Raw genomic sequence first — 26,509 nt, 5'->3', positions numbered from 1 at the left:
AGCCAAATCATTCGCGACCAACACATCACTACATCATACTATACTATGGCATCATATCATACTATACTATGACACATTATAACGCCATACTATACTATGACACATTATAACATCATACTGTACTATAGAATAACATACTATATTATGACATATTTTAATGTCATACTATACTATGCCATAACATAATATTATACCATGACACATTATAACAACATACTATTGTATGGCATGACATCATACTATACTATTACACATTATAACGTCATACTATAATATCACACATTATAACATCATGTTATACTATGACACATTATAACATCATCCTATGCTATGGCATAACATTATACTATACTATGAGACATTATAACACTATACTATACTATTAGACAACATCATACTATTCTATAACATGTTATATCGCCATACTATTCTATGACAAATTATAACATAATACTATACTATGGCATAACACCATACTATAGAATGGCACATTATAATGTCATGACACATTATAACATCATACTATATTATGACATGTTATATTATGACATCATACTATACTATGGCATAACATCATACTATACTATGACATATTATTATGTCATACTATACTATGACACATTATAACATCATACTATACTATGGCATAACATAATATTATACCATGACACATTATAACAACATACTTTACTATGGCATGATACCATACTATACTATTACACATTATAATGTCATACCATAATATGACACATATAACATCATGCTATACTATGATACATTATAACATCATCCTATGCTATGGCATAACATTATACTATACTATGAGACATTATAAGACCATACTATACTATGACACATTATATTGCCATACTATTCTATGACAAATTATAACATAATACTATACTATGGCATAACACCATACTATAGTATGACACATAATGTCATACTATACTATGACACATTATAACAACATCTGATAGTATGGCATAACATTATACTGAATTGAAAATTAATTTTATTTCTTCATGTTTTGTTTTTGTTTTTAGTTTTTTTTTTATTTTTAAATAAATTATTACATGAACTTTTAAATGATTTTCTCTGATCATTTGTCTTTTGCAAAAATGACTATTTTATGCATTAAGGTTTGAGTTTATATATACACATATATGCAGTGTGAGTAATTGTTATATATACATATGTGTATAGAATTGTAAATTTAATGCAACAGCAGATATTTTGAGGAGGGTTTAACAAAACATCCAGCAGGTGGTGGTATAAACTCGAAATGGAAATTAAGCAGCTTTTACTGCATAGTTTGGAGTTGCTTGAGCATGCTATTTTATTTTGAAGGAAGGAAGTACTGTGCCGGATGTGTCGACAGTATGCTGTTAGTTTGGCCAATTTACACTCGACCTAAAACTCACTTATTGTCAGTGATTACAGTGAGGAAACATGGGTGTCTGAATGAGGGCAAGGGTAGCGCACAGCTAAAACATCAGCGATAGCGCAGTTTTAGCGACTTTGGTAAAAACAGGGCTAAAGTAAATTGTTAAAACGTTATACTGCTAGAAAGGTAAGGAGTTAGACTTTACTTTAACGGCATTATATTGGCTGAAAACATTATATGATCATTTATGTTCGTAATCAAAGGGAAATTTTAATAGAATGACAGCACAGTTTCTGGTTGTGGACACAGTCACACCAAAACAATCTAGGATGCATGGACAGAGGACCTGAATTCCTCCTAAGAATAGAATCAGCGCGTCTTAATTAGTGTACCTATCAAACATTGTCCTTGTGAATTGTTCCCAGCAGGCATCCGTAGAGCAGCTGCTGTTTTGTTGACATTTTTCTCCATCAGCTGACTGCCCACAAGTTAGCTGGGCAGTTTAACAGCTTCTCAACAGCTCAGCACAAGCAAACCCTCAATATGACACAATCCTGCCAACACCGCCACTCAACTCTCACAAAACAAAGACACTTCACACGTTTTTAGACAACCAGCGTCTCACGATGAGGGTTATTTTCTAACCCGCTGTCACTGGAGAGAAAGAGACACAGAGCTAAGCTAACGTTACAGCGAGCGTGAGGTAGCTTAGCCTGCCGAGCTAACAGGCTACATTAGCCGATGTTAAGTGACACCATGGAGGGGATTCTGTACAAATGGACAAATTACATGACAGGTGAGTCTTCTGTCTGTCTGTCTAACAGCTGTTTTAGCTAATTGTCAGTGTAGCTAGCAGCAGATACAGTGACTGACTAATGAACGCCGTTCTTTGTGTTAGCCAACAGTGCTAATAGCTTGACAAATTAAGTTAAACGTAGCAAACATGATAATACTATTGTTATAAGGATGTGACATGACATATATTTGCCATGTCACTGCTTGGGTTGACTGACAGTTTATTTATTAAAGCTAACAATATCATGTATCATGTGAGCAGGTCACTATTGCGAAATAAAGCCAGAAAATCATTTTAAAATTAATATTTTGTCACGCAAATGTGAGCCAATAATTTTACAAGAAAAGGCACATATATGTGTATTTGTGTGCTTGTTGCATGGTTATGTGCTAAAAGAGATATATAATTTGATACAAAATATTAATTTTAAAATGATTTTAGTGCGTGATTGCTAATGATATAGCATTGAATATACATGTTTCTGACAGGAAAATTGACAACAACTCACAATTCTAGAGACACATAGTCTATTGACAGTAGACAGAAAAGCAGCCCCCAGCAACAGGGACTACAGTGGCATTTGACCTTAATGATGGCAGCATTGCATGTCTATAAATAATGGTAGAGGACAAAATGCGCACTAGTTGTGACTCTAATAACTCCATGTGTCATGTGAACAGTGTGACTATTCACCAGCTTTTATTGCACAAGGAAGTGAGATCTGACTTATACAAAAATAATGCAATAAAGTGGAAAACATCAACTGCCACATAATCAACTATAAAGCTAAAAGTAGCTGAGATGAAGCATCGTTTGGGCAAGTAGCAAACTATTGCTCACCTATATGATCATCTGCATCAAAATGTGCACAGAGTATGTATGTAGTATGTATGCATCATAAACTCCCATAGTTATCAGCAGAGAAGGGCTTGCACAGTTGCATTTTTAAGCAGAAGCATTTATTCTACTAATCAAGGGTTGCAAATTGTAAGTGCATTCCTTAATCAGTCATTGGTAACATTAATAATCAATTAAGCATTATTTTAAAAAAAACATGCTTCTCCCAGACAATGCCAAATGTGTTTTCTCCACCTCAATCAAAGGTGAAACGCTCAAATCAAATCACCTCAATCATTCCCTAGCAACATATAGCATATTCTCTGACAACATTACATAGCCTATGACAGACGTAAAGGCCTTGCATTTGAATATCAAATAACGTGGAGGGCAATTCTAAAAATAATCTGTTATATTTCAGATTTTTATTTGATACTAGATCAATTCAATTTTACTAGATTGCCCAAAGTCTTGTTGGCTGGTTCATCAGTCATTGGTTAGTGAAATTATCAGATGCAGTAACTTAAACAGTCAGTTCACTAGAGAAAAAAATCATGTGACCTTTTCCATTAATTATTGTAATAGTTGCCCCCTTTATATACATCAATCTAACAGCAAATCCTTGTTCAAATTCCGTTTATGAATGCATTACGTAATCAGCTGATCAGTAGTCCAGTGTTGGTTATAAATAATGTCTTGTTCTTGTTTGCTCATGTTGGCCCCTAATCCTAATTTGTGAGACTAATTCTAAGGCTAATCCAACCTAAAACAACGCTCCACTCACTGGGTAAACAGAGTCACAAATGAAAGCATATTAGAATGAATATTTAAGAAAATTTAAACATCCACTTCATGAACTTACCACACTGAGAGGGGCACATGTGATGAACACAGTGTAAAAATAAGTATGATTTTGCATATCTGAATGATGCACTGGATTTCGGACCACAGGAAGACCAGCTTTTGCCAGTGGCATCAGCTTGTGAAATCAGCTGTTTTTTGGGACATGGTGGCAAAAAAAATGAATGACATAAACACCATGATTAAAACAACATAAAAACATCAAATGCACATCATTGCATTGTATACTGCAGTAAATATCTTTACATAAAATTAGTCTTAATGTCAGTAAAAGTTTGTCTTCTCTTGTTCCTCCTTTAGATGAAGATTCAGTTACATGAGTCAGGTGTTACTTTTGCACTGCCACAAAATTAGGAAAATCACACTAACTGTAGGACTGGCACATATTGTAATATATGTAATATTATCTAACATTAAATAAGTTTCTTATGGGAAATCATAACATGACATTGTGATCCTGTTCATTTTACAGTTGACTTTCTATTTTCTTTGTCTCTGATCCTGAGGAGCTTTGTCAAATAACCCCTGATGATGTTATCATGGTAATATCAGCTTGGAATCTGTGTGGGTTTTTTCTTTTGTGTGTGTTGTTGTAGTTTTATTTTCTTTTAAACAGAAAGTCTGCATTAAACTGGAGGTGCGGAGTTTGGAAGATATTTGTGTTTACTGGTCAGGGAAAACCTAATGAAAAAACACTATTGAGTTGCAGTATGGGAAAATGTAGAACTGAATACATTTTTTGGTAATCAATAAGCTAAATCTTTTAAGTCATTTTTCAAGCCATAATGCCAATTTTCCATAGTTCTTGTTTCTTGTTTGTGGTGATGAGCTTGTGTGTTTGGAGCAGTTTGTTTCAATTTAGGAAATATGATGAGCATATTTCACAATTTTCTGAAACTGTATCAACAAAATAATTAATCAGTGAATTGATAAAAGAATGTGCAGAGTAATAGACAATGAAATGTACACTATGGTTGCTCTTTTGAACAATAAAACCTCCACTCAAATCCACACAAATGTTATTAAGGTTTTGAGGTGTTTTGTCTGTTCTCAGGCTGGCAGCCACGCTGGTTCGTCTTAGAGAATGGAGTCATCTCTTACTACGACAGCGAGGACGACGTTGGTAAAGGAAGCAAAGGATCCATCAAGATGTCTGTCTGTGATATTAAAGGTTAGACCGCTGTTTAAAATGCTTGGTATCACCTGTTCTCACTCATTGTGCTATGAAGGTAAACACAGTTTACATTTTGTATTTCAGTTCATCCGACAGATCCGACACGTCTGGAGTTGATCATCCCCGGCGAGCAGCATTTCTACGTCCGAGCTGTGAATGCTGCAGAGAGACAGAGGTGGCTGGTGGCGTTAGGCTCCTCTAAAGCTGGAACTCTGGACAGTCATAAAAACAAAGGTACACACAGTTTGTATGCAAATCTGTCCTTCTGACACATCTGTATTTGTTCCTCTTTCTGAAGCTCTCTGTGTGGGAAAAGTACTTTTTTTTTCCTCCATGATTTCAAGATTACTGAAATTTCAGATCAACAACACAAAACCACATCATAGAAAAAACCCAACAACACAATCCTCAAACAGCATGAGACAAGAAAAAACATACAATAAATAATACTAAAGATGAATAAAGTCAACCAGGCAATAACACCAATTTTAACATAACATGCTAAGTAATTTTGTCAGGGGAAAAGTACACTAATCAAATAACTGTTGGAAGACAGTTTAGCTAGTGATGTCTTTTTGAATTTGTCCTTATAATAGTGCTTTATTGTATGAAGGTAGTTTGCTTTTCATCAAAAACTTCATACATTCACAAATACAGTGTGAGCCAAGTTATAAAGCAAAAGCATGTTTCCATTTTTAACGCTCATAAAAAAAGAATAATTTTAGTGTGAGTAGCTAATTTTAACAGTTAAAAAAAACACAGGTAGGATAAATCAATCGTGTCACACTGTACACTGTGTGTTAAAGTGGTATTTGCCATAAATACTCATATAGAAGCTGGTATTTAAATGCAGACCAGTAGTACAGATAAAGATAAATTCAACAGTCTAACAACAAAAGGAACGCTGTAAGACCTTTAATGTGAAAAATCTGTAGGAAGTTTTGTGACACACACACATTATTTTTAGCATCTTATGCTGCTTATTACTTTTAACTAATAGAGAAGTGAAAATGACACTTTGCTGCTGCTTACATAACTGGGATACTGTCTGAAGTCTAATAAAAGATTCAAAAGAAAGGAAAGTGTTTATGACTCACTGAGTATTTCTGACTGTATATTTAGCTCATTGTGACCTTTTTAAAAAAGATCTCAACATTGTGTGTGTGTGTGTGTGTGTGTGTACATGCGTGTGTATGTCCTCAGGTCCCGACTGTCTGAAGACAAAGATGTCTGAGCTCCGTCTGTACTGTGACCTCCTCGTCCAGCAGGTCCAAACGATCCAGTCACAGCACACTGCAGACACAGAGGTCACGCCCACCTCAGAGGTAACACATGCTCTGTTTTGTCCAAATTAATTTTGGGACTTTCATGTCTTTCAGAGGACTTCCGTAACACGTGTACTGAGTGTGAGTGATGCAGTTACAGTTACAGTTTATTATTAATATTTCTCTGCAGGCGTCTCTCCTCAGTGCGACCTGTGCAACTTTCATCAGGACATTAGAGGAGTGTATGACGCTGGCCAACCAGAGTCTGACCCCTGACCTCCGACCTCCTGAAAGGGTATTTACACTTTCTCCTACTTATTCGAGTAAAATGAGTCTAAAGAGATACGTTTAGGTGACACTGGACAAAAAGAAACATATTGACATTTTTTCAGTGTGGTAAAATTAACCATAGAGGGGCCTGCAGTCAAAATGTTATTGTTGAAATATGCAATTAATATTTTTTTTACTTTATATTTTAAACACATTTCTGCTTTTTATTAAACCATTTTAAGTCATTTTTACTGTCCAGGAAAGCCAAGTGAACTCCAGTGCTCCTTGAATGACGTTCAGTTTTCACAGGTGGAATGTAACTAAGTGCATTAACTCTGCATTAAATTCTTAAATAGTGATGATGTTATAGAATGTGATGCATTGCTATGATTTAACTCCCAAATGTCTTTTTTGTTTGTTTTGTTGTTGTTTCTTAATATTTGTTAATTTTTCATAGACTCTACAAGAAAACAATCCCAAAAATACTAAAAATAAATCAAATTAAATTGTTTTGCATTATAAAATGATTGGAGGAAATAAATGACATCCAGTTATTTAGAAGAAACAAAAGTTAATTAGCTGTGGAGCTGTAGGCAACTCACCACATAGACACACATTTAGTTTTTTTTTCCAGTTGTTTTTATTAAATGCATATATTTATTCACTCTAAGTGTGTCATAAAACTAAAACAGGTCATGTCTTCTGTCTGTCCAGATGAAGAGGTCAATCAGTCACCCTGGAACATACAGCTTTGACAGGTGAGTTAAAACACATGCATATTTTATCTCTCTTTTATATCTCTATTTGTCTCTTACTTCTGCTCATCAGTAATAATAATAATAACTTTATCTGTATAGCAAAGATGCAGCACGAAGTGCTTTACAAAACAGACATTTTACAAAAAATTATGTAAATAGTCAAAAAAAAAAAAAGAGCTGACATGGTGGCATTACCTCAAATTAATAGACAGACTAAAAGATTTGTATTTAACTTCCATTAGATATTACTCCCTGTTAAACCTGCTTTAAGATCAACCTCCTAACCAACTTTGTGTCCAAATAAAAACAGAAAAAGATCAAAATTTTATGCACACTGATTGTGCTCAACTGCTGGGATGTCCCGTTTACTGAATTCATGAATCACTATTAAGTGTGGCCTCTAGGGGGCAGCATTACAACACCATGGATACCTCAGACTACACTTAACAATTAGTGTCAGCCTTAAAGGATGGGTCCACATTTTCTCAAGCCTGTCTTAAAACAACAGTCTGTCGTTCATATTAACACTGAAACTGGTTTTACATGTTGTAATAATTCCTTCTGTTCATAACAGCCATTAAAAGATCACTTGTGATTAGTGACATTCATTTCCAAAGTTTATCTGCAGTTCATATGAGGCTTCAGAAGTCTTATGACAGTCAAAACAAGTGGAATATCCTCCAAGGTTATGGTGATGACTGTTCTTAGTCTGATTCCTCATCAGCTGTGAGACTGTGAAGGTCAGGTGATTGAGAAATACGATATGGTTGCAACTCTTGAACTGAAAATGCTGAATAAAGGACAAGGCAGATCCAAAGCTTGTTTATCTTGTTGCCTGTGAGTAGATTTAACAAAAGTTTCTGAGAACTTTTTAGAGACATTGCAGCGCTTTCATTTATCACTGATAACTTTTATCTCTTTGGAGGAGGATAAAACAGGTGCAAATGCTGACCTTTATCTCTGCAGAGGGACCAAATATCTCCTCCTTTGCTTTTCCTTACAAAATCAAATGTTTTTTTTTTTCTGAGATCTGGAACAAAGGGGCAGACAAGCAAAGACAAAAAACATTTTTAACACAATTTAATCCAAAACAAAAGATGTAGATGATCTTTATCCTGTGCAGAAGACTTACACATCTGCAAATAAGAAGATGGGAGATAAACTTCAACTCAGTTGCAGCCGAAATGTGTTCATATACTTATTTGGACACAGTAAAAACATTGGTCATGTTTCTTTCTGTTATTTATTACTGTAATGATTATTGATTACATTGAGTGAGGCGAGGACGCTTCCTATTTGAGTTTTAATCATTCTTATCTTTCTTTACCTCAGGTCAGGTGTGCTTAAGGAGTACTTGAGTGGAGGTCAAAGGTCAACTCAGCGCAGGAACCGGACGTGTTCTGACAGCTCTGTTTATGATACTGAACGTAAGACAATGCACTTTATTTATATAGCACCATTCAGACACAAGGCAATTCAAAGTGCTTTACAGGAGCATAGAAATACATTAAAATAAAATGTTAAAATTGCATTTGAGATCATAAAAACAAAAGCTAAAGGTAAGCCAGTAAATAGTTGCAACATTACAGAAATTGCATTTAAAAGACAAAAACAGCTACAGATTATCTTAAGAGGAAGTTGTGTGTCTATTTTAGTGGAAAGCTGCAGTAAACAATGATGTTTTAAGCCCTGACTTAAATGAGCTGACAGTTTCAGCTGATCTCAGGTATTCCTGAAGTTTGTTCCACAGTTGGGGAGCAGAGAAACTAAATTCTGCTTCACCTTGCTTGGTTTTGATCCTGGAAACACTGAGGAAACGTGTTAAAGGTGATCTGAGGCATCTGGGTGCTTCATAATGTACAAGTAAATCAGATGTATTTAGACCCACGACCATTTAGTGCTTTATAGACAAGTAATAAGATTTTAAAATCCTTTGACACACAGGAAGCCAGTGCAGTGATTTAAACACCAGTGTAATGTGCTCCACTTTCTTGGTGTTACTCTGCCAGCAGCATTCTGGATGAGCAAGTTTGGTTTTTTGTGTCACTTTACAAAACATCCTGCTGATGAGGAAAGTCAACAGATCCGTCTGGTGTATGTAGAAAAGAGATCTGAAGGGAAAACGATCCTGGGCAGAATAAAGTAGTTTGTGAGTAAACACTAAAATAAGGAAGAGAATCACATAGAATTAAGATGGTTAAATGACCGAGATTACTAGAAATAGGTTATGTATTCTTTCAAGTATTTACTCTGAGTGTGTTCCAGGTGTGTTGCCTGGTCTCAACGGTGACTCGTCCTCCATTCCTGAGGAGAGAGGAGGCAGCGCGAGCCCAAAAACCACACCCACTGACACAGACACTGACCTGTCCATCTGAGGACCTGACGTCCTTCCAAAAAACCTGCTGGACTCCGCGAGAACACGAGATCAATATCAGTGACTGTGACTGCCTCCAGTCGAGATATTGACAGGATCTTCATTAAACCAAGGAAGAGCTGAACGACATCTGACCTCCTCTTGGATTGTCCTTCTCGTTCTTTTTCTCTGAAGTCAGCTAATTGCCAAACATGTGCACTTTGGAGTAATATTCATTTTTTCCTTTCTGGCTGTCGTCTTTACGTGTTTTAATTGCACATTTCACACACTGGAGAGACAGAAAAGACAGCAAGAAGGGTCTCACAGCTGTCTTCGGCTGGACTTGAACCAGAGACATTGTGAATTCAGAAGGATTGAAACCTAAAGCCTGGAAAACCGTGTCAAAGAAGTGAATGAAAATTGCAGTTACTGTTAACCTGGACTTTCTTAGTGACAACCAGGTGAGGACTGTGATCGCAGTAGGAAGCTCCCTGGGACAGTGTGATTAAACATAACTGTGAATTCTTGTTTTCTGGACAGATTAGATGCTTGGGTTCACTACTGAGAATGTGCCAGTCAAATTTTGGAGGTCATGTTGTCTTCTGAGCTTTGGCGCTTTGATAGGAACATCCTGGAACCATAAAACGAAAAGCATCTTCTCATACAGTATATTTTGCCTTTTCCACATACTCAAGAACTTTCCGAACTTTTTCTTTACTTTGAAACTTGCCAAGCATCATCTACATTCTTCTTCCAGGCCTCCATAGTCGTGCTTTCCTGCTGAAAGCAAAGGTAAAAAAAAAAAAGAATTCCGTCCTTTTTTATGCCAGTTTCTTGTCTTTGAGGTTGTCAGTAGCATTCTGATCACAGCTGAGAACGAATCCAGACTGAAAAACGGCACATCTGCACGTTTCTGCCAAAGTTTGCACAGATGTAATGATCTACATTAAATGTGCCATGGTTCACTTGTCCAGCGAAGCTTCTTCTCCACAGTTCAGCTGGTCATGCTCAGCTTGAGCAGCGTTTTGGTGTTTGAAACTGGAGTGAGGAGAAAAGACAAGACTCCAGTCTGATCTGCAGCTCTTTGCCTGAGGAGTTTCTCCTCGTGTTTGTTTCTGCTGGGTGAACGGAGTCTCTAAACTACAGAACAGATAGGCTGAATGTGTGTAAGTTACTGCCTTTTAATGTTTGTATTTCTTGCCTTTTAGTGATGACTTTCAGTCGAACGTGACCCTGAAAAGAAAAAAGTATGGTGGTCCTGAAAGTTCGGTGCAGAGCAACTTAAGAAACCATGACTAGACAATAAAACAAACTTAAGAGACGTTTCTGTGGAAGCCGAGACAGGACGTAGTTGTATTTTTTTTAATGCCATTATTTTGAGATCACAAGTTAATTATTTCAAGATAATTTATCACTAGAAAACGACTATTCTATTGTTCATTCAGCAGCTGCTCAAACCTCCACAAACCCTATAAAAACCTCTTGACTGTGAACCCAAACTTTTATCAACATATGAACAGTGTAGCTAATTTAGTGTGGTCACGTACTCAACCACTGAAGAGATGACAGATTTATTTACTAGCAGCTGAAAGCTGATAAAGACAATGATGATGTAAGTTATGACTAAAATATTTCATGCATGTTGAAGGAGCAATATGCAGCACATGCATGTGCAAAAATAAGTACAGCAGTCCAAATATTGAGTTGGAGCCATAAACTGTATATTAAATAGGTTGTTTCATCACAATATGATAGTAAATATCGTATCGCTGTCTAAAGAATCGTATACTGATATCACAAAGTCTGCCATGATGCAATTTCAATTTGATTCGGCAGGGGCCTGCGATCGATAGACTATATCGTGTAGCCATTTAACTCACTGGGTTACATTTATGTCAGTTCACCAAAAGAGGGACATTCATGACACAGACAATCCATTGGAATTTCAAAATAAAGTCTTTTTTTGAGGACAACAACATAGATCGGTATTTTCACTTGTATAGATTATACTGGATCGTTGAACATTGAATCAGTCCAGATTGATATAGTTATAATCCTGCAGGAGCTCCACAGGAGAGCAGGATGCGTGTAACTTCATAATTTGACAATAACAAATAACAACAAGTCCTCCACTGTAAGTTGATCAGCTGTTTAAGTGTCAGTTGTCTGTCAGTGTAAAGTTCAGCCTGTTATTCTGAAAACAAAAAGCTCACTGTTCTGAAATAACACACTCTGGACGATGAGTCAGTTGGCTGTCTGCCTCACTGCCTGCCAAACTCCATTAACATTTTGCTCAATTTAACAATTATAAAAACCCACGCCTTCTACAAGATTATTGATGATTTATTATAACTCATAAACAGACACTAACTGATTCAGCAAAAATTCCCCATTATTGTGAACTCTGACTAATGTGAAACGGACATACAAAACAGTTATTCCGGTATGAAAATTTCAAAGAGGGACACCGCCTGTAGCGTTCATGTCAAGTGAAGCGAGTATTTCCACTGAACATGTTTTCCTTAATCTCTGATGACACATCTCGGTCATTTCATGATTTATCTCAGTAGATAAATTACATTTCTCCTTTAACTTTTGATGCGTTGATGATCAATAATCAGCTGCACCAACTGATTTGAGCTGACATTTTCAGCTTAAATCAGTTACTACAGTTGTCAAGATGTCATCTATGCATGCTGGCATGGCGCTCCTGATCTATGATAAACATGATATGTAGTAAGAGGATTATCTTAAGGTAATAAACTTGTGAGCACGGTTGTTCTCGGCTTCCGAAGTTTCTTTAATTTGATGGAGTTCTGTGTATTTGTAATAAATTCTCTAGTCATGGTGTATCGAGCTGTCAGGGCCACCGTAAATAAGCGCTTAAATGAATTAACTTGGAAGGGTTGAAGTTCAGCGGTGAGTTCAGATGATGCCTTTTGCACTCGCGGTAGTTTGCAAAATTTCTCAGAGTCGCTGCACTTTCCTCTGCCAAAGGAAAACAACAGAAGCTTGTCTAAAGTGAATTAATCTGCATTCAGCTCTTAAATAAAAACATGGAAGAACATGTCATTTTCTGGGGTTTCTGTAAGACAAATCACTCTTCAGCTACAAAGTGATAAACTGACTGATGGTGAATACTGATGCCTTTTTGTGATTTTAACAATCAGCTTGCGAATCAAAGGCATCAACACTTTGTGAACCTACTTTGCTGTCTTTACAAATGACATTTTAAAGGGATAGTTTGGATTATTTGAATTGGTGTAGTGTGAGGTACTTATCGATAGTAAGTCTATAGTAGATGGCAGTCGACACTACTGTTATTGGAAGTGAAGCGATGTACGGCTGTGGACAGACTCAACAGCAAAATGGATTTTAGCCACTTAAAAAAAAAATCCATCAATTTATGTGTACACTATATTTAAAATATCCATTTTATCTTTCACTGCTTTACCTACATACAGCAACTTCCCATCGAAAAGGCCTTCTTATAACAAAGTAAAGTGGTGAAAATATTCTAAATATAGTGTACACTTAAACCAATATAATTTTGGTGGGGTAAGCCTTTTTTTTGGTGGCTATTTTTTTCTTTTTTTGGTGCCGATCCTGTCCACAGCAGCACATTGCTTAGCTTCCACTGAGCATGTACAAGTAAGTAAGTAACTCAGACAACCTCACTTCAGATAAGCTGAACTGTCCTTAAGTCTGCGCACCACTGTCTCGTGACATGCTTTGCTGTTTCAACACACGCAAAGGACGTCATCTGAACACAAAGTAAACAACTGCGAACGCTTGTTTATGTCTCTTATGCTTTTGATGGAGAACCTTCACCTGTAAACTCATCAGTTCACTCCTTCATGCCAAAAATAAGTTTGAGCTACAGTACATTTGTAATTACCTTTAAGACACTTTAATATTATAATTCCACTTCTGCTTCATTCTCCACCAATCAGACATCTTTACTTCACATTCATTTATTAAAGAGAAATTCACTTGCGCCAAACACATACAGTAACTTTGCCCCAACATGTGGTTGTTTTGCACTTTAGAGTTTAAAACAATGTCCTTTTTTGAATGTTAGTGCTCTGAAAAAAGGATTACAGAGACAAAAGGTACTGTGTTGAATAACAGTGATGATGATTGTGAAAAAATGATATTAATGTTCTAAAGAGTAACTATTTTTATTTCTTATTTTTGATTTTTGAAAGGATGTTTTGGAGTTGCAGCAGCCTTATGTAACAGTAACAGTATGTAAATGTACAAGACTTCCTTCTTGTATCACTTCTACCAAACTGTGTGTTCAGTATTTGTAATGAACACGTTGAAACTGCTTCTCCTTCTGTGTTTTCTTGCACTTCCCTTCACTTTCTCTGAATACTGTGAAGAAATGTTTCTCCAGAGGCCGTTTCCAGTAAAACAACAAGAGTTCAGTCTGTAATCAGCGAGTTCAGCCACTGCACTTTTAAATTACCACGCATGTTGGCTCCATGTTCAGCTTCTGATGTCAAATAACTCGTGATTTTATAATTATTTATGACAGCATGGTAGTTCTATATTTTATCTTTAAATGATCATTTATATTCCTGTTGGCAGATCAGATCACATTATTTTATTTATGATTCAATCATAAGTGGATCTTGTAGTTAAAGCACTTGCAGGAGCCTGTAAAAACTCTTCCAAATTAATTAGGCTGAACAAAAACAAAAAACAATTAGAATAAAACATGTAAGTAAAACATTGAGAATATAATTGGATCTGTTGAACTGAGACTCAGCATTTGCAGGAAAATGTTTGAAGAAAATATACAAATGCTGAATTTTTAACAGCCTTCATTATGAATTCATCCTGCACAGATGGTCTCCTTAAGGGAATAGTTAAACATTCTGGCAACTATGTCCGTATGCTGTCTTGCAGACAGGTAGGAGATTGGTACCACTCTCATATTTGTCAGGTAATTAAACCATAATCTGTATTTGCACAGATTAAACATGCTACTTAATGAGCTTTAGAGGTGCTGGTAGCCGGATCTTGTAACCTTTGCACAGAGACACCACTGCAGTGGAGTCTGACATTTAGTCACACAGACTAGTCTGCAGACTATTTACATAATTTCTTACATTATAAAGAGTTACAAAAAGGGGATGACATTGCATTACAATATTAACAAACATCCCAAAACACATAGATATTCAGTTTGCAATAATATGTGACAGGAAAATCAACAAATCCTTCCATTTAAGAAGCTGGAGCTGGAGAATGTGCAGCATATTTTCACAAATTTTTCTTGAAAAATGACAAATCTAAATAGTAGTTCATTTCTGATTTCCTATAAGTGGGTGCAGACCTACAACCAATCAGAGTAATGACACGTGACGTAGTGCTGAGTGATGCATCCAAGTTGGGGCGATGTTAAACAGTAACCACAGTGTGTTTCTGAAAACAAGAGGCGAGAAGTATGCAATGCAGTAACAGAATCTTGATCCACAGTTTAACAGCACTGCCTAGTTTAACAGTTTGATCTGAGTGACTGTGACTTATCAAATCTGGCGCGGGGAGGCTCCTCTATCAGTCACTGTATCAAGCTGCCCAACGTTAAATAAACAGTTGTGATTGGACCGAAGAGATCCATGAAGGAACGGGAGGGCGGCTGGACAAACCTGCCAGAGCAAATGCAGCATGAGTCTGCAGATTCGTCAAGTCTCCCTGTCGAGCTAACCACCTCCTGGCTCTTGGATCGTATTTACAGTACAGACATGAGAGTGGTATCAGACTTATCACCCAGGAAAATGATTACGTTTATTTGCCAAAATTCTGAACTCTTCCTTAAAGGCAACACAAGAATTCTTGCTTCCTGTTAAGGGGGGGGGGGGATGAAGGACAAGCACCTGAATGAAAGTGCTGAATTATGACTTAATCATATTTTCTTTATTGTATTTTTTTTTTTTTTTTTTTTAATGACAGTCTGTTGAGTTTTTGGACAAACCAGCGGAGAGATTTTCATGCCTTAAGTGTCTCCGCACGAAGTAACGTGTGTGGTTGTATCAAAATTTTCATTGTCTAAATAAAAGATATTTTAAAGTGAAGTTTGTTTAAGCCTGTTTTATGTGTGTGAATGGGGGTTAATATGCACATGTTTAACCTGTCATAAACTAATAAAATAACAGTCAAACAGCGCTGACTGACATCACCAGAGAGGGTTGAGTTTTTTCAGTTGGTGGGACTTTGCGAACAGCCTGGAGGACGATCCCACTGTGTGTTTACAGAGGGTGTGAGTGTGTGTCTTATCTGTGGGTGCCTTTTTTTGTCCATGACGGTGCTGAATTTAATGTGACCCACTGTGTACTTTCACAACAACACACACAGAGGAGACACGCACACTCACCTGGGTGTGGACCCTTATTTACATGAACAAATGCAGGCATGTAACCCAGCTGGTGACACAACCTGACAGTCATCCAGCACCCGGCACCTGGAGAGGAGAAAGTAAAAGCATGGGTGAGTACACATACATAAGTACTATAAAATCATGGTGCTTATACTTTACTTGAGTTTTTTACTTGTCATGTTACCTCATACTTCTACTCCACTGCATCTCAGACGGAAATATTGAACTTTTTAGCGATTACTTGATTAATCAGAACATTAAGTGGAAACTATTTTTCATGCATAAACTTTTCATAGTTTGAGCTTCTCAAATGTGAGATTTATTAGCTTTTATTTTGAATTATTTTAGTAGCTTGAATTTTTTTTTAACATTGTTGAGATTTGGACTATTGGTTGGACAAAACAAACATTTTTTAGGTGTCACTTGGGGCTCTGGGTAATTGTGATGCCGTTTCTCACCATTTTCAATTTTTACAAATCAAACAATCAATTAATGGAGAAAACTATCAGCAAATTAATTCATGATAAAAATAAGTATTAGTTGCACTCCAATACAAAATAGTTCAAAATTAGCTCGCCCACAACCAGCTGCATTAGTATAATTCTGCTTTTTTACATTAATGATGATATATAATAGAATAAGAGTCACGAGAGGCAATTTTTTGCACTTTTTTGCACTTTACATACATTTTCCTGATTATACACACACCTGTACTTAAGTATCAGGGCCTGTATTACAAATGTTCTGAGATTACTCTCAGAGAGCTCCGACTTTAGCCTAAAAAAAAAAAAATCAAGCAAAGAGTTGTAGCTTAGGAGTGATTTACGAAAACTCTTAGTAACTGAGCAGGAAGGAACAGAAACTTTTATCTTAGTGAGGAGGTGTGGTTGACCTCATTGCTAAGTATGACTCATGCTTTTAAAGACGTGATTAGTTAGTTATAAATAAAACACACACACACTCTTAGTGATAATGGGCACAGAATGGACAGTGAAATCAACAGGCCTCATGACAGAATTTAGTCTTGATTAAGATATGATGAAAATATAATACTATTTAAGAATGTTGAAGAAATCGTAAGCCAGACTTTAGACTTAAAGTAGTCTACAAAGTGTTGGAAAACACAGGCCTACTTTGTACTTATGTTCATTTACCACGCTGGTAATTTTACTCAGGGAAGCCCGATACATCCATGGATGCTGTGTTATTTTCTTTCGTGAAACATTTAAGATTGTTCAGGAAAGTGAACTCACTTTCATTCATTGTTTGATTTTAGATTTTTCTCCTTCCTGTTTGTCTTTCTGCCATTTCCTCCTCTGCTTCAGAAATTCTTGACTGCCTGTTAAAAGTCCTTCTCCCTCCTCCTAACAGTTTGTCACCTTGGGAGCTCTTTCAATGGCTAAGGTGCCTGATGAATAACTTATCTTTACCAGAATCTACTCGAAACTTTAAGGGGAAATTCTTTGAGAACGTCAGAATTTTCTCAGAATTAGTCTTTGTGAATATGGCCTCACAACTTTCACTTATAACTGTATTTTTACTGTGGTATCCGTATTTTTACTAAAGTAAAGCATCTCAGCACTTCTTCCAGCACTGCAGTCTGACACACAGTCACATGCCCTGCAGACTGTTTATACTGTACATTACATATCAAACATTATAAAGAGTTAAGATTACAAAAGGAGGATGACATGTTGTTACAGCTGTTTAGGGCCAGGTGGATATTTTCATTAACATTTAATCTGCCAATTATTTTTTCATTTAATCTTGTAAAAAAAAAAAAAAAAATGGAGAAAAAAAGAAAGAGAAAAAAAAAAGTCCAAAGACCCAAAATTATTCAGGGTGCAATGACATATGAAAGCAGCAAACCTTTTCATTCTAGAAGCTGGAAAAAGAGACTATATGTGTATTTATTTTTTACAATTTTGTTTGACAAAAGACTAAAGCCATTAACCGATTATCAAAATAGCTGCCAGTTGTTTTTCTGTCAATCAATACATTGACCTAATCATCAACATCCACCCCTCACAGTATGTACAGGAACAGTAACACTGCATAACTAAAGATCTAAATGTCACATTAATACCATCTTGTGTTTTTCCATTAATGCAGTGTGATACAACACTTTTAATCTGAAAAGCACAAACCATAGGAAAACTATTAGTTCACTATGTCAAAATGATTTATAATGAAATATACACACACAAAAAAAACTGGCGTGATCTTTAAAAGGACTCTCAGAGTAATACTTCAAACAGCAACCACATAAGTTTTTTAAAATAATATTCCGTTATACTTTGTCCCTGTCTAATTAAAACCATGCGTCCAAGGCATGCATCCAAATTTGGTGATTTTGAACATTTCAGATAAACAGAGGGATTAAGTGTTCTTGCGCAAGCTGAAAATGTTTCCACTTATTAAGATAAATATTTAAAAGTCCACTGGATTATCTGAAATATGCATCGTCTTTTTTTCTATATGTAGCTCATGACAAAAAAAAAAGTTGAAATAAATCACTAAATAGTGATTTTTAAACCTGCAGTAAACTGACGTCCTGACTGAGAAGACCAGTATGAAGATTGTAACTGGGAACCACAAATAAAAGAGGTACAATTTCTCCTCTTTTTTCCTTCTTTCCAGCCTGCATTTTTAAGACACTTCAAGTGTTTCACTTTTTCTTGCCTGCAGGGTTTTGCGAGGTGTCAGGATGAACGCAGAGGACCAGAATGTCAACAGTCCAAACCAACCAAAGGTAGACATCTGTACTTTATATGACACCCTGGGCTTTTTTCCAAAGTGACTATTGTTTTTAGAGAATAAAGAATCCCTCCAAACAGCCCCTGATTCTTTGCATTTTCACTTGGGTGGAAATGCTCTTATACTCTTGGCTGAGGAAAAGTTGTTTAGTTGTGATCATAAATGCAAAATGCATGGAAACAGACTTGGCAAATCAATGATGACATACATGAAGCTTGTGACTTAAACGTCCACTGAAGCTTCCACCAGAGAGATTTAAAATGTCAGATGAAAAATGAATGAATGACTGGAACATTTTATTGCTCTTAAGGGAATTTTTATGCACAAAAAGCATAAAAGAGCATTAAGAACCATATATGATGGGCATGGAGAGATGAAAAGACTGGAACATTCCTCACATTAATACATGCAACTAACAGACATGTTAGTTTTCCATCATGTTTTCAACCATTTGAGGTACAACTGGTGTCTTCTAGTGAAACTTCTACAAAAACTGAATGGTACCTGCCTGGAACATTCACACCTCTTACTGTTCTTAAGTTGGTTGTATGAGTGATTTACAAGGACTTGTCGCATTCACCAGTTTTCTCATATTTTGATTTTTCTTTCAGATATGAACACAATGTAAGAGTCATGTTCAGTCACTCTGCTGTTATCCGAACCAAAGTTTTTCACTAATGACTGTATATTTCATTAGTTTGAAGACATTTTGAGTTTGAAAAATAAATTACCCCTCATAATTATGTCAACTTTATCCCACCCATTGTGTTTTGTGTGTTTCAATGTACATATGGGCCTGTAAGTATTGTGAGCAGATAGACCAGAAAAAGTGTCCACCTGTCCTTTAAAAATGTGTGGGGCTCTACTTTTGCATGGCTTGCTTTGGATTTTTTTCTGTTGCTGGACGAACACCCTGAAAGGTTCATGGCACTCGGATAACAAAAAACTCATTAAACCATATTACAGATGACATCCTCACAAAAACAAACAAAAACTGTTAATTATTATTCTTACCTTGACAATGTGATTGAGGGTTGGTGGTTTGCACAAGCAGCAGTAAGCGTCACCTGTATGTCTTCATCTAACCAGAAGTAACTTAATACAGGATCAAGCTGGAGGAGAGCAGATCAGGAAACAGCTCGGCTGGTAATCTGTTAGATTACTGTAACAACATGAACAGGAGGGGAATAAAACAAACAAAGGAGCTAATAAAATACTGACAGCTGGAGATGGTGAAACTTTTCAACACAGAGTTACCTGAATGAGTGAAGAGGTTTACACTGCAGGCAAAAGTGGCCCAAATCTGGTGGGTTTCATTGCTGCTTTGTGACTCAGATCTGATCTTTTCAAGACAGGGTAACAGGATCCACCTTTTGTGGAGACAGATGTATTTTAGGTAGCCCAGCCATCCTGAAATTTTGGGTGAAATCTGTTCCTGTGAAGACACTCACATCATAATCCCACCAATCCTGGCTCCGACCATGCGTCCACACACACCTCTTTCACTGCTCTACAAACAGCCATCATTAAAAATTTGGCCCTCTTTCTCCTCGTCCTTGTTATCATCTGCTCACACATTTGTTGGCTTCTTCTGCAATTTATAAATGAAACTGTAAACATTGATTTCAGTGACTCCCATGTTTACTTCTGCAAGACAGCATGCTGCATGTGAAGTCTTTGTAGTGTGAATGATTTACAGGAGAACATTGATCTTTGGCATATTTGGTTAATGTTAGGCACAAAAACAACTTTTTTAGGTTTGGAGAAACATGTGCTTTGTGTTAAAATCGATACTTCATCAAGGTCAGGGACTTCCGTTCTCATGGTTACGATGATAACCATTTAGATGAGGTCATGGAAAGATCAGGTCACGGTTAAAGGAACCCAAGAGTGTCAGGAGGAAACAGGGACGGCACTGTGTTTTGTTGCTTTGTTGACCCATCCATCCACCCTGACCTCCTGCCTCTGTGGACTTTCTCTCAGCTCAGCTATGACCTCACTCTTTTTTAGTCCTCAAACATAATCAGACCATAAACCATGGCAAACTAGCCTGGGAACCAGACGACTCTGCTCATGTCTTCATTGGCTCTGGCAGATACCTCTGGTACAATTCCATAGAGACCGAACACAACAACGGGGGGTAATGGTGCCACAATATGAGACCAAGTACTTAAACGTCAACAAGGTGACTGTAGCTCACTAAAAACATTACATCTCAGCATGTCAACATATTATCCAGCCTTGGATCTGGTGGGGCCAATCACATCGTTTACAATAATTGACAGAGGTGTGTCACCAATCCAGATTTGAAAAGTCACATGTCACATGATTCACTGCTCTGATTGGTTGCAGGGCAGTGGCAGTTACTTCCAGTCAGCGGGTCTGTCCTGCGCAATACCTCAGGCTCTCGAAACCAAGATCAAACAATCAAACTAGACGGTGTTGATCAAATGTGGACAAAGATTCTGCTACTGCATTGCCTATTTCTTGCCTAAAATCTTTTCAGAAACATTTTTTGTGTACTTTACAGCTGTAATACAAGAAAGACTGTAATGGAGTGGTGGCTTTCAAGCACTGCTCCATAGCATGTTTCATTGCTCTGATTAGTTGTAGGTTTATTCAATTGTGTCCAGAGGCATTTAGGCACATTGATAGCACCTCTTGGTAGTCTGGCGATACCAGGCTAAAGGCAAATGGTGGCCAATCAGAAAATGTTGATATCAGTCATTTTTAAAGGTGCTGATGTGAAATATTGTGTTATTTTAGTTTCAGGACTTGATGCAGCTCAGCACGCCACGGTGATGATAAAACATGCTTTCCTGGGCCAGAGAAAAATTATAATTTACAAAATGACTGACTGTAAAAACTAAGTGACCGTCTGCCTAATTTGTATCTCCGTCTGTCCAGTCCAGACCAGCTCCTGAATTCCTCGGTCTGTCTCGCTGTGCCGCCTGCTACAATCAGCAGGCGATCGCCAGGAGGGGATGCGACGGAGAGTCCAGCTCTTCAGCCGAAGACTCCGGCCCAGAGGGGGACTGTGAGTCAGAGGCAGAGTCTAGCTCCAGCAGCAGCTGCTCTGGGAGGGCTCCCTCAGAAGTATTTGAAGAGCCTGAAATAGAGAGACCCACTCCTGTATCTGGAGATGCTGCTGAGCCTGAATCTGGAGGGAAAGACGGTGACGGGCCAGAGGAAACATTGGAGAGCCGAGAGGATAAAAGCAGGACAAAGGCGGTGACTCAAAGAGCTCCTCTTGTCAAATCTTACTCCCTGCCTGCCTCCTTTACTCCTCGACTCACCCCCCTGACCCTCCTGCCCCGCCCTCATACAGTCGTCTCCACCCTCCACCTGCAGGTGTTGTCCCAGGAACACGACAACAACGGCTTCCACATCATCAAGCAACACAAGTCTGAGAGAGAGGAAATAGAAGAAAGTACCAGAGGAGGGCAATATGGAGTCAACAATCTGCCCCCTCCACATACGGGGTTACCATGGCAACCAACAATACAACAACACCAGCTGTCATACCAGCACCAGCAACAACCACATCAGCTGTCGCATCAACTCCAGCAACAACAGCCTCAACACTTCCCTCCTCTCTCCGCTCCGGGTCAAAGGTTGCCGCCAACCCTGCACACACTTCCTGTGTTTCACCCACCGACACTCCACGCAGCCCTACAGGCCCCAAATGCACCCCATCTGCAAGCACTTACTCCACAACCATGCTGGTACTGTTACAGTATGCAGTCTCCTTACTCTCCGTACTGGAGTCATTACAGTGGTGGACAGTTACCCAGATGATTAAACTGCCCTGCAGTGTTTTATGTAGCCTTTAAATGTGTGAAACATACAACAGAAAGACCTGAATATGAATATGAAATGATTGTACATGAGCTTTGAACATACACCAACTTTATTTTTTCCTAAACTGGCCTTGCTATACTGACATTACAGTAAAAAAAAACAAAACAACAGGTTGTTAGTATTCCTCACTGAAACCCTGTCAGACTGTGAAGCATGTATGTATTAAAGTCTCACTGAAATTTGAAGTATGTATAGTTTTTATAGAACAAAAATATCAACTATATACTGCAGCAACTGTGCATAATTTTCCAATTTTCAAAAGAGGATTATTCAATTTTTTGTCACATTTGTCAAAAGAGTGTCTGAGCTTTGAGTCTCAGGGTTGATGGACGTTTGAAGGCCAACGTTGCTACGAGACGCACTGTCAACTTCTGATGTCCACAATCGTACCAGTGCATGACATTTTACCCCCTTTCTCAACACGCACACAAAGCGCTGGTTATGTACCATTGAAGATTTAACAAATATGTCCTTTTGAAACATTCAAAATATGGGAAGAGCTGTTGGGCTCTCAGACAGTTGAAGCTGGTTAGCACTGATGTTAGCGCTGATTCTTCAACCCGTTGGTAGAACAGACCTGTTCCTCAAATACTTTGGACTACTTGTTTCCAAAAAGAAGAAACAAAAGAATATTCCTACATTAGAGTAATTCAAACCTGGCCTGTATTTTTACATATTTTGTCGTCTAATGAGTAACAGGCAAAACAAGTTTTGATATTGGCCCAGCAAATAGCCCCAGCCAACAGCCACAAAATAGGCTGCAGTGGCTGCAAAGTATTACCTAGGAGCCAATGTGCCAGTCAAAATACATCCACTAAAAGTGCTTATTTTTGCCACCAGCAGGCTCAGACCGTAAGTTCTGATCTGAATTAAGCCTTTAAAATACCAGAGTGACATAATAACACAAACAAACTAACAGACTGAGGCAAATGTAGACCAGCAGCTATCTTTTCTGTCAAATAAAAGAAGGACCCTGCTGATTTTGAAGAATACAGGGTTTACTTTAGTCACCATATGAAAGTTTTTTGTCAGCATCACATGCAGATGATCGGTGGAAAATATGCCAAATAGACCATATAAGATAACTTTTAAAAAATTGCATATTTAAAAAAAAAATCTCAGTGAATTACTTGTTATTATTACTATCTATCTTCAGTGTAGAAGTTTGCTGCAGGCTGCACATAGAGCTGAATTAAACATGACTTTCAAGAATGACATTAATGGGCCTGTCTGGCTGAGTGGTGCTAATGACAATACTGAAAGGGGCATTTGGGGATTTAATTCTGGTGTGTTAAATTAGCATTTAACTTTTGTTTTGTTATACATGATCACAGCCACTATGTGTCCGGATGAGGAAAGGACAAAGAAATGAACTGGACGTCACAGCTGTAGTGCTGCCAAGGGTATAAACGTTGGAAGAGAGGGATATATTGGCTTCAGTTCCCCATTGGAAAGGACTGTCTGACAACAGTTATGGAAAGGATTGCTGCAGAGATAGATCTTTTCAAACACTTAGAATAACAATATGAGCCTGTCAGTGGCAAAAACAAGCACTTAGTGACTGTACTTTGATTTGTGTAGAGTCGTGTTGATTCTCAGTGAGATCAGCAGGATGTCTACTACTGTCATATCACAGGGAATCAGTTAATAATTTACGAACATCACATGAAGATCACTTAACACAGCTTTAACATCTGTACCCAAAACATCACGTCATGTCCTAAACAGAGGAAGTCGACCATCGAAGCCCCCGATACGAGTGTTAAATGCAGGTGCTTGTTTTCTACAAGACAACAGAGTCTTTTCTGTCTCACCTTCACAGAGCAGAGATGGACAGCATCCAACTACTTGAAAAAAAACAAAAAACAAGAGGCTCTTTGTGTGATGCGTGTGTGGTTTGTTCCACCTACAGTAGCCACTAAGTCTCTCCAGATGTCTCCACTGAGACAAAGCGTTTCCACTACGACTGCCAACACACACACACTCACAAAGTCACACACTCACTCTCACACACACACAAACACACTGATGTCACTGGTGGCGAAAGATGCAGGTTTCGGAGTTGGGGGGTAGAAAATGTAAACAACAGATACACAGAGAGACAAAGAGGAATAGTAAGAGGAGAACGTTTGTCTTACTTTTCTGTTTGAACGTAATTTACAGTCAAATGGAAAATCTGTTTCACCTCAATTTCACATAAGGCAGATGAGAACTGACAGCATTTTCATTCAACAAACTTTTTTTTCCCTTCCTCTGAAAATGAACTTGCAGAGATTTAATGTTTGAAAGTGGAAACCCATCAGTGAAGAATTGGTCTGCTTTATTTTTAGCTAAAGTGATATTATGATATTGATGTGCAGTTATGATGGAAGATTAGTTTAAAAAACTTTTTATGGTTCTTGCATCCAGGTAAGCTCTGACATCCGATACTTGATTGGCTAAGCATCAGATATCAGGGTACTATTGTGGCCATATTATTTGCAAAAGTGTGTGTAGAGTTGTGAATCTGAATGTGTCTGAGTCATTGATGACTGAATGTATATGGAGAAAGTTACTTTAAAGGGAAAATTCAGCACTTAATGTGGAAGCCCAGTCAGTGATGATGGTAAATGTAGTCAACTGAAGCAATAAATTCCTCAGTGTTGTTCTATTGACAGAGAAAACTGAGCCTCCTGCTGCAAAAGCTGTTCTTCTTCCTGCAATCCAGTGATGTCACATAGCATCATGGGCATGGGAGCTCATCCGCAATGAATCCTGGTACATGTAGGCACTGCTGCACGGCTCTGCAAGCAGGAGAACCCAGGTTTCTTGGTCAATGTAGCACACACAGAGGAAGACTACATTGACCATCAAAACTGATGGGACATCCACATTAAAAGTACCGAATTCCCCCTTTAACAAATAATGAAAAGCTCATTGTGGTAAATTAACAATGTTAGACATGGTGAAGTTGATTTTAAAGAGTACTGGCATGCACTTAAATACACAGAGCCTCTCTGGGTCATATACTAAAAAATAATACTGCTGTGAAAATCCGTGCAAACTAAACAAAGCTGCACCTAAACTGCAAGAAAAGCAAGTGAATGTGTATCAGGAATTTTAAAGCGGTATATTACAATATAATTCTATAAAAGAGACCAATATAGCAATGTAATTGTTTAACCAACTAAATTAAAGCACAGACTGACAACAATAAAATAATGTCCTAAATGCTGCACATAATGAAAAGCAGAAAAAAACAGCTGGTCATAGCACACTTTTCTTGAGTCCTTAAATGATCAAACTGGACATACTGAACACATGTAGCATTCACTGACACCTTTTGGCTTTACTTTTATCATTTGAGGTTCATAATGAAAGTTTCATCGCCCTTATGGGTGCACTTTTGCAGAGTGCACTTCCAAATGCTGTAAACACGTCCAAATCATTTATGGATGTCCTTAATAAACCTTAAAGTTTTATTAACCTGTGTACATGGATTTCTACGTCAATATATACATTTTTTTTCCTCCCATATGAATCCCAAGAGACTACTAAGTCTGAGGACTGACGGCAAACTTTGAACAATGGAAATAATGTCTAGTATACATACGTAAGCTCAGGGTTGTAGCTACCATTATGAACACTGACATCATCTCTCTGGGAATTCAGCGGCGTTATTAACCTCCAGGGATTTTACATTCTCCAAACATGCACATGTGGCAGGTATTTTATAGAATGATTTCAGTATTTATAGACTCAATACATTTACAGGAATGTTTTGAAGCCCATAAAAAAAAATACAGAAATAAAGGCTTTAATAGAG

The 26,509-nt window shown here is 37.5% G+C and overlaps 2 protein-coding genes across 2 annotated transcripts; both read left to right on the top strand.

The window, feature by feature from the left end:
* The first annotated feature begins 1,391 nt into the window (after positions 1-1,391).
* Positions 1,392-12,768, top strand: plekha3 (pleckstrin homology domain containing, family A (phosphoinositide binding specific) member 3). The gene is made up of 8 exons (XM_084736496.1): positions 1,392-2,183; positions 4,936-5,052; positions 5,140-5,289; positions 6,259-6,380; positions 6,511-6,615; positions 7,305-7,348; positions 8,681-8,775; positions 9,614-12,768. Exons 1-8 carry the CDS (start codon positions 2,129-2,131, stop codon positions 9,721-9,723), a joined length of 798 nt encoding a protein of 265 aa, XP_084592622.1. The 5' UTR covers positions 1,392-2,128; the 3' UTR covers positions 9,724-12,768.
* Positions 12,769-18,621: 5,853 nt separating this feature from the next.
* LOC146315731 (uncharacterized) lies at positions 18,622-22,707 on the top strand. The gene is made up of 2 exons (XM_084735979.1): positions 18,622-18,838; positions 21,751-22,707. Exons 1-2 carry the CDS (start codon positions 18,794-18,796, stop codon positions 22,639-22,641), a joined length of 936 nt encoding a protein of 311 aa, XP_084592105.1. The 5' UTR covers positions 18,622-18,793; the 3' UTR covers positions 22,642-22,707.
* The last annotated feature ends 3,802 nt before the right edge of the window (positions 22,708-26,509 follow it).

The sequence above is a fragment of the Lutjanus erythropterus genome, chromosome 14 (genome assembly GCF_056507025.1).
Source record: "Lutjanus erythropterus isolate fLutEry1 chromosome 14, fLutEry1.hap2, whole genome shotgun sequence".
NCBI lineage: Eukaryota > Metazoa > Chordata > Actinopteri > Lutjaniformes > Lutjanidae > Lutjanus > Lutjanus erythropterus.
The sequence above is the reverse complement of the archived record's forward strand: the minus strand, read 5'-3'. Positions and strand labels throughout refer to the sequence as shown.

Excerpts from the sequence above, each read along its gene's own strand:
- plekha3 (XM_084736496.1), top strand. The coding sequence starts at position 2,129 with ATGTTAAGTGACACCATGGAGGGGATTCTGTACAAATGGACAAATTAC. Across the intron at positions 2,184-4,935 it reads ATGGACAAATTACATGACAG|GCTGGCAGCCACGCTGGTTC; the intron begins GTGAGTCTTCTG and ends GTCTGTTCTCAG. Across the intron at positions 6,616-7,304 it reads ACCTCCGACCTCCTGAAAGG|ATGAAGAGGTCAATCAGTCA; the intron begins GTATTTACACTT and ends CTGTCTGTCCAG.
- LOC146315731 (XM_084735979.1), top strand. The coding sequence starts at position 18,794 with ATGAACGCAGAGGACCAGAATGTCAACAGTCCAAACCAACCAAAG. Across the intron at positions 18,839-21,750 it reads ACAGTCCAAACCAACCAAAG|TCCAGACCAGCTCCTGAATT; the intron begins GTAGACATCTGT and ends CCGTCTGTCCAG.